Raw genomic sequence first — 13,991 nt, 5'->3', positions numbered from 1 at the left:
TCCCATCTTTTATTTTTTATTATTATTTTTTTGAGACAGAACCTTGCTCTGTCACCCAGGCTGGAGTACAGTGGCCCAGTCTCAGTTCACTACAACCTCCGCCTCCTGGGTTCAAGTGACTCTCCTGCCTCAGCCTCCCAAGATTACAGGTGCCCATCACTAGGCCTGGTTAATTTTTTTTGCAGTTTTGGTAGAGACAGAGTTTTACCATGTTGGCCAGGCTGGCCTGGAACTGCTGCCCTCAGGTGATCTGCTCTCCTCAACCTCCCAAAGTGTTGGGATTACAGGCATGAGCCACTGCGCCTGGACTAAAGTTTCCTCTTAACACTGCTTTGGCTGTATCCCAGAGGTTTTATTACGTTGTGTCTTTGTTTTCGTTTATTTCAAAGGATTTTTAAATTTCTGCCTTAATTTCATTGTTTACCCAAAAGTCATTCAGGAAAAAGTTGTTTAATTTCCATATAATTCTATGGTTTTGAGAGATCATCTTGGTATTGATTTCTATTTTTATTCTGTGTTCTGAGAATATGGTTGGCATGATTTCAGTTTTTTTGCATTTATTGAGACTTTATAGCTGAGCTTATGGTTGATCTTGGAGTATGTTTTGTGTGCAGATAAGAAGACTGTGTATGGGTGGAAAAGAATGTTGATGGGTGGAGTAGTATCCTGTAGATGTCTGTTTGGTCCAATTGAGACAAGTTTTGAATTTAAGTCCAGAATTTGTTAGTTTTCTGCCTTCATGACATGTCTAATGCTGTCAGTGGGTTGTTGAAGTCCCCTGCTATTATTGTGTGACTAAGTCTGTTCCTAGGTCTAGGAATAGTTGTGTTATATATTTGGTTGCTCTACTGTTAGGTGCATATATATTTAAGATAGTTAAGTTTTCTTGTTGAATGGAACTAGATAATATTATGTTATGCCATTTTTTGTTCTATTTAACTCTTGATAATTTATCATTTATTTTATCTTATATAAGAATAGTGACTCCTGCTCTTTTTCTATGTTCTCTTTGTGTGATAGGTCTTTCCCTAACCCTGTACTTTGAGCCTATGAGTGGTGTTATATGTAAAATGGGTCTCTTAAATATGGTAGATGGATGAGTTCTGTTTTTTTATCCAACATGCCATTCTGTGCCTTTTGAGCAGGGCATTTAGACCATTTACACTCATAATTAATATTGATATGTGAGGTTTTGATTCTTTCATGAAGTTCTTAGCTGGTTGCTTTGTAGTTTCTTTTGTGTGGTTGCTTTATAAGGTTTGCAAGCTATGTACATGTGTATTTTTGTGGTGGTAGGTGTTGTAATGCCAGTAATGCCAGTAACTCTCAATAATGCCAGGAACTTGTAGGTTTGGCTACTTTACATGGTCTTATATTTCTTGAAGACTTTTTCATTTTTTAACCTTTTTTTTTTTTTTTTTGGTCTGACTGATTTGAAAGATCAGTCTTCAGGCTTTGAAGTTCTTTCTTTTGGTTAGTCTAGTTTGCTGATAAAACTTTCAATTTTATTTTGTAATTTCTTAAGTGAGTTTTTCAGTTCCAGGATCTCTGATTGATTTCTTTTTAAGATGTTTAATCTCATTCATTTCCTGGATTGCTTTAGAAGTTTCTTTGTATTAATTTTCAACATTGTCTGGGATATCATTGAGCTTACTTGCAGGCCATGCTTTGAATTCTTTATCTGTCATTTCTGAGTTTCCATTTTGGTTATGGACCATGGTTGGAGAGCCATTGTGATCCTTTGATGGTGTCACCACACTCAGATTTTTCATGGTGTCTGAAATTTTGTGCTGGTTCCTTCTCCTTTGGAGATGCTGACACTTCTGACTTTTGTAATAGTTTTCATGCTGTTAAGATTTTTTTTTTCTTTCTCTATAATAATTTTTTTTTTTTTTGGTCTTCTTTCCCTTTCCCTCCTTCCATATGGGGGTGGCTATAGAGAATGCTGGGTAGGGTCTTTGGACTTTGCTTCTATAGCTTTGTATACTTTCGTCAGCAGGTTTTATATTGGGCTGTGCATTTAAACCTACAAGCCATTAGATGGCAGTTATGAGTAAAAGTGGTCTTTGGCCAATTTGTTTAATGGGAGAAGCTCTCTGTTGCCTCAGGCAATAGGCTAATGTGTGGAGTGCATGGTGGTCTGAGCCCCCTCCTCTGCTCTGGAGGAGTGGGACACAAAATGGGCATTTCCAGACCGGGCAGGTCCTACTAGAGGTCTCCTTATGTCTGGCATCAGTGCTAAGGGAGAATTCAGTGGGCAGTCCCTAAGTGCCCAGAAGAGTGTGTAGGCATAGTGATGGGAAACCTCAGTCCCAAATTCTCTGCATGGGCATGTGGGATGGCCTAAACTCCTAATCCAGGAAAGTGGGTTTTCCAGATTCCTGGAGATCTGCTGAGTTTGAAATGGAAAGGGTCCATTTCAAATCCAGTGCACCACAATTTCTGCACTGGAATGGTGGGACGCCTCAGGGTACAGAACCAGGCCAGCAGGTACTATGAATGCCTTGAGATAGGGCTGGATGTGGAACAGAGAGGACCCCTGTACCAGGATCTCTGCATAGGAATGGTGCAGAGGGGGCTGTTCCAGGTGAGTGGGTAGTCTGAATGCCTGGAAATCTGCCTGGGCATGGAGCAGAGAGAGCTCCCCTTGCACCAAGATCTTTGCACAGAGGAATGAGGTAAGTCAGGCTGCTGGACTAAGCAGCTGCTCTGGATGCCTGGAGATCTCCCTGGGCATGAAGCATAGAGGACCCCTCTGAACCTGGATCTCTGCAAAGGAAGAGTGGGGTGACTCAGGCTGCCAGTCTGGGCAAGCAGGTGCATTGAATTCCTGGAGATCTGCCTGTGCATCCTGCTGCGTCATGTGGAATAGGGCTCAGGTTGCTAGTCCATGGGAGTGGGTGCTTCACATGCCTGGAGATCTGCCTGGGCATGGAGGAAAGAGGGTCCAGTGCCATGATCTTTGTTTACGAAGGATGGGGAGGGTTGAATGCCTGGGTTTCTGCCTGAGAGTGGAGCAGAGAGGGCCCTGCTGCACCGCAATGTCAGGGTTGCCGGCTGGGGGACCCAGCAATGGCACATGCAGACTGGTTCCAGGTCACCAAGCTGCCCCTGGTTGGCAAGTCTCATTGTCCAGGAGATATTGCGGCTCTAGCCACTTTCCTCCCACCCCAGGCCTGTGACGGGGCATGCCTGTGTGGCCACATGTCAGATTTCCAGGTTGTATTGTATGTGCTTGAATTCAAACTGGCATCCTGCTCTTGGTCCCTGCAACTTTTCCTGGTGTTTTTCCCTCACAGTATCTCCATACCTCTTTCTCAGCTCCAGGTCTTGGGAGAAACAAAGTGCTCTCAGGATCTAGGATGCCCTTCATGATTCTGGTAGATTCCTGCTTTTCTTCTTGAATTAAAGCTCAGAGTTTATTTTTATGTGCTATCTTATTGTTTCCAAGTGGCTGAGAAATGCTAAAACCCTCAAATCTGCCATCTTTGGGGGAAAAAAAAAAAACTAAAAAACTACTGTAATTTTAAACTGGTATTATACTTACATTAATATTTCTTTTAAAAAGTTTAATAATTTTTATTTTGCTGAATTTAAATTCTTGAAGAAAAGAAACGTAAAACATGTTAGTATTTTCCTAATATTAACTGTTAAGTTTTATTACTAAGATTTGAATTAAAAAAATGAATGATTTTGTATGCGTCATTTTATGCGGTTACAATGTGATATTGACCTGGATACCTTTAGTTCATATTTTAAAAGGAATCAAACTTCTTTTTATATTCTTGCTCTTCTGTTGATCACTAGAGGTTGAAGATATTTCCTTTTTGTTCAGAATGTTTTCTGACTTACTAATCATCAAAATTCTTATCTAGGAGGATACTGATAATCTTTAATTTTTTTTTTCTTCTTTTTTTTGAGATGGAGTCTCGCTTTGTCACCCTGGCTAGAGTGCAGTGGCATCATCCCGGCTCACTGCAACCTCCACCTCCCCAGTTCAATCAATTCTCCTGTCTCAGCCTCCCGAGTAGCTGGGACTATAAGTGCCCGCCACCACGCCCAGCTGATTTTTGTATTTTTAGGAGAGATGAGGTTTCACCATATTGGTCAGACTGGTCTCTAACTCCTGACCTCAGGTGATCCACCTGCCTCGGCCTCCCAAAGTTCTGGGATTACAGGCATGAGCCACCATGCCTGGCCTGATATCCTTAATTTTTAAAAGTAATTGTAAGGGTCTCTAATTACTGTTGTTGTTCTAAATGTTTATGAGGAAGGGAATGCTATAATGAATCAGTTGAATTTCAGTTTCAGTATTACTTTGCTTATACTAAAATCAGAAGACCCTCATGTATATAATCATTTATTGAGACAGAGTCAATATACTTTGCTTATACTAAAATCAGAAGGCCCTCTCTCTATATATATGAGACAGAGTCTTGTTCTGTTGCCCAGGGTGGAGTGCAGTGGTGCAATCTGAGCTCACTGCAGCCTCTGCCTCCCAGGTTCAAGCGACTATCCTCCCTCAGTCTCCAAAGAAGCTGGGATTACAGGCACGTGCCACCACGCCCAGCTAATTTTTTGTGCGTTTAGTAGAGACTGGGGCTGGGATGGTTCTGAACTCATGAAATCAGGTGATCTGCCCGCCTCCGCCTCCCAAAGTGCTGGGATTACAGGTATGAGGCACCGTGTCTGGCTGCCTCATAGATCTTTACAAATTAGATTACTATATAATTTTTGAGAAATGAATGGGAAATTTATTTTTAGCAGTCCTTTGGTTTTAAATCTTTTTACTTTTGTAATTATTTCTGATTACCATTCTTTATTAGCTTGCTTTCTTGTTTTTCATGGTGATAATTACTTGGAAATTTAAATAGGTACTACCATTAAAGAATGTTTTCTTTCTATTGACTTAAAATAACAGGTTTTGGTAACCTTCATAGGACATTGATAAGCCTGTAGCAGAAGGAAGAAAGTCTCAAACTAGCTTGATGCACACGTTACATATAAATATGTACATGGAAAAGTCACATCATTTCTTACATTCCAATTTCTTCTCATTTCTTAGTTTTCATCAAAAGGAACTCTAGCCTAAGATAAGCAGGATTTTTAATACCAGAAATGTGTATTAAATTTCCTTCTATGTTATTTGAAATAGGTTTATAATAATATGAAAAGTGTATATATTAAACCTTTCCATTTAAAAATTGTACTTAAAATAGTTTGTTTTTAATTTTTATTCATTCAGTGTTATCTACAAACTTCTGGCATCAAAAAGCGAAGGAATCAGGGTACAAGCTCTTAAGGCAATGGGTTATTTTTTAAAACATCTGGCGCCAAAGTAAGTATGCATGAAATCTAAGATGGACTGTTGTATTCTACTTATTTATTTTATAAATCTTTGGAGTAGCAATTTTGTTCTATAGTTCTGTAGTTTTTCTTTTATTTTTCTTCCTAACTGCTGTATAAATGTAATCCAGTCACTAGTACATATTTTGAAAATTAAGTTGAATAGTTTTTTGTACATAAAATTATTTAAATTATTCGTGTATTTAATGTGAATTATGAGAATTAGTTTGGATAACTTGCAATCAAGAAACTGTGGAGACTTGATTTCAGGTGTCACACCAATTTTGCTTTATCTGCATTGCAGAGTAATACAGTAACCTGGATGTTTGTTACATAGTGTGTTCTGCTATATACAGAGAGTTTTATTTTCTTAGCTGAATGCAGATACTCATGTTCTCTACCTCTTGCTCTTTGTACCAAATTAGTTTATTTTAAAAATAAAATGTTGGGGGTAGAACAAGTGTTGGTAAACTGTAGTCTCTAGGAATCCAGCTAACCACCCATAAATAAAGTTTTATTGGAAAATAGCCACAATAATTAATTTGTGTATCATCTGTGGCTTTCATGATACAAGGGCAATGTTGAATTGTGACAGAGATCACCTGGTCCACAAATTCGAAAATATTTACCCCTTAGCCATTTGCGGAAGAACTTTGCAGACCCCAAGGGTAAAGCTTGTGATCCTTTAGTTTCTGAATTTATACTTGGAAGGTTAATTTTGGTATATATGTTTTCATAGTATTTATTTTTAAAAATTATGTTACATTTCTTCTACTTTTTCTCCACATTGTTTTTCTACTTAAGTACTTATTTTACTTTAGATGATCATCCCCAAGAGATACTAAGTTCGTGCTGGTAAATCATAGCAACTTAGCTAAATAAATAATTGCTCTGAAGATTTTGAGGAGGTTTTTGCTGTGCATAGGCAAAGTTTTTTTTTTTTTTTTTTTTTTTTTTATTTTTGCTATGCTTATATAGTAGTTTTTATTTCTCTACTTAAAGGTTTTGTGGCCTTAAGAGTGCTATAGTAAAGATGGTTGGGAGAGTAATTGAGTTGGGAATTGCTTGTAATGTGAAAAAAATTTTGTTTCCTTCATCCAGCATGCGTACTAAGTAGAGCACAGAAAAGCTCTACATTTGATTTCTTTCTGTGTAATTGCAGGAGGAAAGCTGAAGTCATGCTTGGGCATGGATTGTTTTCATTGCTTGCTGAAAGGCTCATGCTTCACACAAATTTAATCACAATGACCACATATAATGTCCTATTTGAGGTAAGAATGTACTTAGGATTTACTCTACCAAATTTCTTATTATAAAAATGCATCTTAACATTGTGTAGGTAAATAAGTTCATTTATATTTATTTTACTTTATTTTTTGAGACAGAGTCTCATTCTGTCACTCAGGCTGGAGTGCAGTGGCACAGTTTTGGCTCACTGCAACTTCCGCCTCCTGAGTTCAAGCGATTCCCTTGTCTGAGCCCCCCGAGTAGTTGGATTATAGGCTCATGGCACCATGCCTGGCTAATTTATGTATTTTTAGTAGAGGCAGGGTTTTGCTATGGTGGCCAGGCTGGTCTCAAACTTTGGACCTCAGGTGATCCACCGCCTCAGCCTCCCAAAGTGCTGGGATTACAGGCATGAGCCACCATGCCAGCCAGATTATATAGGTTTGTAATGTACAGCTTTGAAATGATATAAAGGAGATGTGGCTGCATTTGAATGTATTATTAATCTATGTATTTCTAAACAGTATTGTTTCCATTTAAGTATTCCCTCCATTGTATTAACTATTTGATGTCTCATTTTATAATTAAGAAAACACAGAGTAATAATGCTTAAGTTATTTTGGAAACATAATATTTAGCATGAAAATATCGGACTAAAAATATACTATATTTTGATTAGCATTGTACTTAGAGTTCATTAACAGTGATGCTAATCCAATGATTTGCTAATGTAATCTATTGTTTTACTTCTGTAGATTCTTATAGAACAGATTGGTACTCAGGTGATACATAAACAGCATCCAGATCCCGATTCTTCAGTAAAGATACAAAACCCTCGTATGTATTTTATATACTTTAACAAAAGCTTACCTTTTGACACTTAAAAAGAAAGTCACTGTGAACAGCCTATAGTTGATGTTGTTGAAATAGATTGTTAGATGAATATTTCATTAAGGGTGATGATATTATATTAGTTTTGTTTATGTTTTATGTTGAATGTGACTTCGAATCAACCTTAAGTTATATGGAAATCCTTATATAAAGGGTTTGAAGAATTGTTTGCTTAAGGTCTTGATTTAATGTATGTCCAGACTTTCATCAAAATTTTGGTTGTGCTATTTAGTGATATCAGGCAAAATTACATGAACCATGGAGGTAGTTTTAAATTTCTGTGAATAAAAAATACCAAATTTGGAATAGAAAAATATGTCTTCTTTATTGTTTATGAACATAGTCTTATTAAACAGTCTTTTCTTTTGATGTTTAGAATTCTTAAGCACTTGTACAAAGTATACCTTTTTCATCTTTCTAAGATCATGTTAAAATTATTAGTTTGTAGAGTTTTGAAATGTAATTACATTTTATGTGGTTAGGTGTGTTTGTGTGTGTGGCACTCCAGTGCTGATTTTAAAAATACGTGGCTTTGAAGTTTAATTTTTCTCAGCTTTCAGAGAAACATGATGTCATTATTTTGAGAATGAAGAGAAAATCTTGTACTTATAGATATATAAATGTACATTTCATATATGTTATGTGATGATAGAGAAGATTACTAGTATAAGAATTTTAGAATTTATTTGTCTTAGTGTAGTCTCTTTTATGCTGCTATTACAGAATACCTGAGATTGGGCAATTTATGAAGACCAGAAATTTATTTTCTCTCAATTCTGAAAGCTTAGAAGTCCAAGATCCAGGTGCCTCCATTTAGTTTGCTGATGGCTGCTCTCTGCTTTCAATAAAGGCTGAATGGCAAGCTCACCAAACGTTATGTGAAGCCTGTTTTATAAGGACTTTAATCCTATTGAGGGAGAAGTCCTCCAGGCTTAATCACCTTCTTAAAGGCCTTACTTCTTAATAACATTACATTAGCACACTGAATTTTGGCAGAGACACTTTAAAATTATCTGTATTGCTATAAATGATAGCAATTATCTACCTAATATATTGGCCCAGAAAAGACAGGTAGTATAGTTAGGTGATTAAAAATAGAGGCTGCATGTGTTGAACTCCTGGTTATATGTCTAACTAGTTGTGGTGTGCATTTCTTTATTTTTTAGCTTTAATTTATTTATCTCTAAAATGAGGATATTAGTTTCTATTGTGTAAAGATTACATGAATTAATAATTGCTTTCTTAAAACAATGGTAATATATCCTCAAAATTAGTGGCAATTATCTCATTATTATGTCTATCATCATTATTGTAATCATTGTTCAGGTAGCCAACTTTTGAATTTGTTATTAGAGGAATTCAGAAATTGCTCCCCAAATATCAGTAATTGTATAACTGAGTATCTTCGTTTTTGCTATTTTGAAATAATTGTTTAGATTCACCAAAATCCTTAGCGAAAGGGTAGTTTAGAATTCCTAAATTTTCAATTGAATAAAAATTTGAAATATCATGTAATTTTAAATTCAGAATTATAGCTGTTTTTATTTTTTATCTGCAAAGTCCTACCTTTTTTTTTTTGAGACTACAGCTTTGACTTCCCAGATAAGGCAGTCCTCCCACCCGAGCCTCCCAAGTAGCTGGGATTACAGGCACTCACCATCACAGCCAGCTAATTTTTAAATTTTTTGTAAGGGTCTCACTGGGCAACCCTATGTTGAGACTGGTTTCAAACTCCTGGGCTCAAACATTCCCCCTACCTTGGCCTCCCAAAGTGCTGTTATTACAGGCATGAGCCATGGCACCTGCTCTAAGTACATATTTTTAAAAGAATCTTTAAAAAAAATTTAAGCTAAGTTCAGGAGCTTATTTATTTATTTAGAGACAGAGTCTTGCTATGTTGCCCAGGCTGGAATACAGTGGCAGGATCTCTGCCTCCTGGTTCAAACGATTCTCCTGCCTCAGCCTCCTGAGTAGTTGGGACTACAGGCACCTGCTACCAGGCCTGGCTAATTTTTATATTTTTTGTGGAGACGAGTTTTCACCATGTTGGCCAGGGTGGTACTCTTGACCTCAGATGATCCGCCTGCCTTGGCCTCCCAAAGTGCTGGGATTATAGGCATGAGCCACCATGCCCAGCCTAATTTAAGCTAAATTCTAGATATTTAAATAGCTTTGTGCTAAGACCATTACCATAGTAGTTTAGTTTGCATTTTCTTGGGGGATGGGATATTGAATGGGTTTTAATTTCCTTTGGGTTTTTTGTGTCCAATTTTACTTTTAAGATTATGAAGGAAAGTCTTCACACCTTTAAAAATTCACTATGATAAATGAAAGGCTGTGTGCATACCATAAATTATGATGAGAAATCTAAGAATTTATCTTTTTCTGAGATTTTGATTATTGTGTTTTTCTAATTTTATTTCAGTATTATTTTTTGAGACAGAGTCTCGCTCTGTTGCCGAGTCTGGAGTGCCATGGTGCAATCTTGGCTCAGGGCATCCTCCCCCTCCTGGGTTCAAGTGATTTTCCTGTCTCAGCATGCTGAGTAGCTGGGATTATAGGCATGCTAACACACCTGGCTAATTTTTATATTTTCAGTAGAGACAGGGTTTCACCATGTTGGCTAGGCTGGCCTTGAACACCTGACCTCAAGTGATCTACCTGTCTCAGCTTCCCAAAGTGTTGGGATTACAGGCGTGAGTCAATTCTCCTGGCCTAGTTGTTTTTAAGATCAGCTTTACTATTTGGTATATCTCAGAGAGAATAAGCAGTTTTACTAACATTTAATTCATTTATAGTTTAACTTGTTTTAACATTTTAAAATTCAGTTTTATTTTTGCACATTTGAATCATGAAATAAATTTCCTTTCTTAGTTATAAATGCTTTCTAATGAATATACTGTCATTTCTTTCCATAGGTTATTTTTTTAATAACAGAAGAGGATGTCTTTAGTAGACATTGTGTTAGGGGAACTAAAGAAATTACAGTAGATCGATGACCTTCTATCATGAGTTTTTTGTTCAGTTTGGTTTTTACTTATTTATAAATTGTCTTACAGAGATACTAAAAGTAATTGCGACCCTACTTCGAAATTCTCCCCAGTGCTCAGAGAGCATGGAGGTTCGCAGAGCCTTTCTTTCTGACATGATTAAACTTTTTAATAACAGTAGAGAAAACAGGAGGTAAGCTGAATGAGAAAGCATTTATTTGCAGTGTTCAAGTCTACTTTTGTATAAGCCCATTTCATCTTAGAAAAATTGCTTTAAAAATATATTAAGGATATGTAAATAATGTAGCACATAGTTAAGTTAAAGTTTTTAGTACCACATTGTTGAATTGTTCTTAATGTATAATTAAATTTTTTTTTTTTTTTTTTTTTTTGGAGGTGGTTTTTTTTTTTTTTTTTTTTTTTTTTTATTTTTTTCAGATGTTTTTTTTTTCTTCAGTAATTTAGTATCCTCTTATAATTTTCAGGAGCTTGCTACAATGCTCTGTGTGGCAAGAGTGGATGCTTTCTCTCTGCTATTTTAATCCTAAGAATTCAGATGAGCAAAAGATAACAGAAATGGTATATGCCATATTCAGAATCCTGCTTTACCATGCAGTCAAATATGAGTGGGGTGGCTGGCGTGTATGGGTAGATACTTTATCAATCACTCATTCAAAGGTAAGTTTCTTTATGAAAGAATATTGTAGCATTTAAAAAATCTATAATTTTGAATTTTAGTCATTTAAAAAATTCAGATAGTTAAAATAGAGGAAAAAAGGCAAATTATTTTCTGAAAGTACAGCAAAATGAAAGCTTCAAAAGGTTATCAATAGAAATAAATATAAAGCATTTCTAATTCTTTAGCATCAAAATAACTTTTTCTAATGTTGTTTTACATGTACTTATCTTTATAATGCTAAATCTATTGCCACAGCATAAAGGAATTTATATTAGGGTGGTGCGAAAGTAGTTGCAGTAAAAACCACAGTCACTTTTGCACCAACCTAATATTTTTTTTTTCCCCAAGGAAGCCAAGTTTACAAATAGGAGTCTCAGAATTTTATGCTAGTTAGAAGCTTTTGAACACAAGGTGGCGCACTATATTCAAAGATGAGCAATTGTTTAGCAATGTAAGGTAGTTGAGTAAACAGAAAAGCTCTGGCTCATGTTTGCCTTTTGCTCATGTTGCAGGTAGCTTAAAAAAATGGGTTTGGAAGAATGCGTTCTTTTTTTTTTTTTTTTTTTTCTTAAGCCAAAGTAAGTTTAGTTATTTATAGCTTAAAATTTTTCTTTTAAAAATACTATAAGCATACAGAAAGGATCACTGTTTATGAAATTGGGTCACCTCTCTGCAATTGCTTTGTCTCCTCTTCTTCGCCTGACCCCCAACACCACTAACTTGTATTTGGTGTTGTCTTTTGTCTTTTCTGTACTTTTGCTACGTATATAAAATTCTAAACAATAAAGAGTTTTATTTTTTTATGTTTACACTTAAATGCAAGCATACTGAATGCATTTTTCTCTTAATTACTGTTTTTACTTATTATTGTTTGAGTTTCATCCGCATTGACCCATGTAGCTGTGTTCATTTTCTCAGTTGTAATGTATTCCATGACATGACTTTATTTACCAATTAATGAGCATTTTTGTATACATTTTGTGCTTATTCAAGAATTTTTTGCATATATTCCTAGAATTGCTGACTTGTAAGGTGCATATGGTGAACTTTAGAAGATAATGCAAATTATTTTCCAAAGTATCGTATTCCAATACAATGTAGTATTCTAAGGCAGTGTATCAGTTTACATGTCACCTACAATGTTTAAGTTCTCATTGCTTCACATCACCTAATCACTTGGTATGGCTGGAGTTTAAAAATTTGTCAATTTGGTAAATTTAAAATGCTGTATCACCATAATCTTGATCTGTGTTTTCTTGTTGTTTTATGGGAGTTCTTTAGATAGTCTCATTCTTAATCTTTTGCTATCTGTTATTTATGACTATCTTCTCCTGATTTATGGATTATCTAATTATTTTTGGAGTGTTATATTTGCACCTTCTGTGGAAAATTTACATTTCAAGTAATGCATTAAAATTTATTAGTTTCATTTATGGTGTATGTTTTTTCAATCTCAAGAATTCTTTACTCAGAAGGAATATTGTATAATTATATATCTATTTAATAAAAAATTGGCTAGAAGAAATAAATACCAAGAATGATAATTTTTGTCTATCTTTAAGTGTTTCATTTTACTGACTATCGAACTTATTCTGGAATAATTTACCATTCTATAGAATATATTGCCATTTCTGGCTGGGCGCGGTGGCTCACATTTGTAATCCCAGCACTTTGGGAGGCTGAGGTGGGTCGATCACCTGAGGTCAGAAGTTCAAGACTAGTCTGGCCAACATGGTGCGACCCCGTCTCTACTCAAAATACAAAACTTAGCTGGGTGTCACCACGTGCACCTGTAATCCCAGCTACTCGGGAGGCTGAGGCAGGAGAATGGCTTGAACCCGGGATGGGGAGGTTATACGAGATGAGATGGAGCCTTTGCATTCCAGCATGGGTGACCAGAGCAAAACTTGATCTACCTAATTACATGTTCCTAGGTGTTTGAATAGCTTTTAATTACTGAAAGTACCTACAAATTATTCATTCTGCCTCTTTTTCCTCATTGACAAGAAAGTATGCTTCTATTGCAAGTGTTTATAAGGAATAAAATCCATTTGTAAAGAAGAAAAGAGATTTGATTTTATAAAATGGCTTTGTTTTGGTCACTGTATTTTTGAGGTTGATCGGTTCTGTCTAAAACAGAATTCAGCTAGCCATGGGCTAAGGGTCAAATCTAAATAAAATTATACTAAAACTTATCCACTCCTCTTCATTTATATATTGTATATGGCTACTTTCATACCGTAAGGAGAGTTGTACATGTTACATCAATGATATGGCCCCCAAAGCCTAAAATATTTATTATTTGACTCATTACAGGAACTGTTTGCCATCCTTTCTGTAACTTTAGTTTGTGCTGATGCCCAGATATTCTCATTTCTATTGCAGTAGGCTGCTGGAGCTAGACTGATTTTTTTTTCTTATACTTTGTTGCTGTTTACAAAAGATTATAAGAAAAATAGGGTTGAATTTCAGAGATTTCTAAGGGAGATTTTAGGTTAGGGAAGTGCCCCGAATAAAGCAGTTTTTAAATATTTTCTAACAAATATATGTCAGTTCACCTTAGTTTCTTCAAGTTCTTAGGCAAGATGACTAGAGGAGTATAACCTTTAAAGCAGTTGTTGTTAAAGTGTAACCTAAAGACCTTGGGAGGGCAGATAGGCTCAGTGACACATGCATGTAATCACAGGCAGGGCGGCTAGATCACTTGAGGTCAGGAGTTCAAGACCAGCCTGGCCAACATGGTGAAACTCCATCTCTACTAAAATACAAACATTAGCTGGGCATGGTGGCACACGCCTGTAATCCCAGGTACTTGGGAGACTGAGGCAGGAGAATCACCTGAACCCAGGAGGCAGAGG

General features: G+C 36.2%; 1 protein-coding gene across 1 annotated transcript in view; it reads left to right on the top strand.

Moving 5' to 3' along the window:
- LRBA (LPS responsive beige-like anchor protein) overlaps positions 1 to 13,991 on the top strand; it is a 727,560-nt gene that overhangs the window by 126,577 nt on the left and 586,992 nt on the right. The window contains exons 18-22 of the mRNA XM_037740751.1: positions 5,246 to 5,338; positions 6,509 to 6,617; positions 7,329 to 7,410; positions 10,524 to 10,647; positions 10,940 to 11,132. Coding sequence (XP_037596679.1) covers positions 5,246 to 5,338; positions 6,509 to 6,617; positions 7,329 to 7,410; positions 10,524 to 10,647; positions 10,940 to 11,132 — 601 coding nt within the window. The remainder of the gene's footprint in view (positions 1 to 5,245; positions 5,339 to 6,508; positions 6,618 to 7,328; positions 7,411 to 10,523; positions 10,648 to 10,939; positions 11,133 to 13,991) is intronic.

This window comes from Cebus imitator, unplaced genomic scaffold, assembly GCF_001604975.1.
Source record: "Cebus imitator isolate Cc_AM_T3 unplaced genomic scaffold, Cebus_imitator-1.0 Scaffold4, whole genome shotgun sequence".
Classification (NCBI taxonomy): domain Eukaryota; kingdom Metazoa; phylum Chordata; class Mammalia; order Primates; family Cebidae; genus Cebus; species Cebus imitator.
Note: the sequence above shows the minus strand (reverse complement) of the source record. Positions and strands in the feature narration are given on the sequence as shown.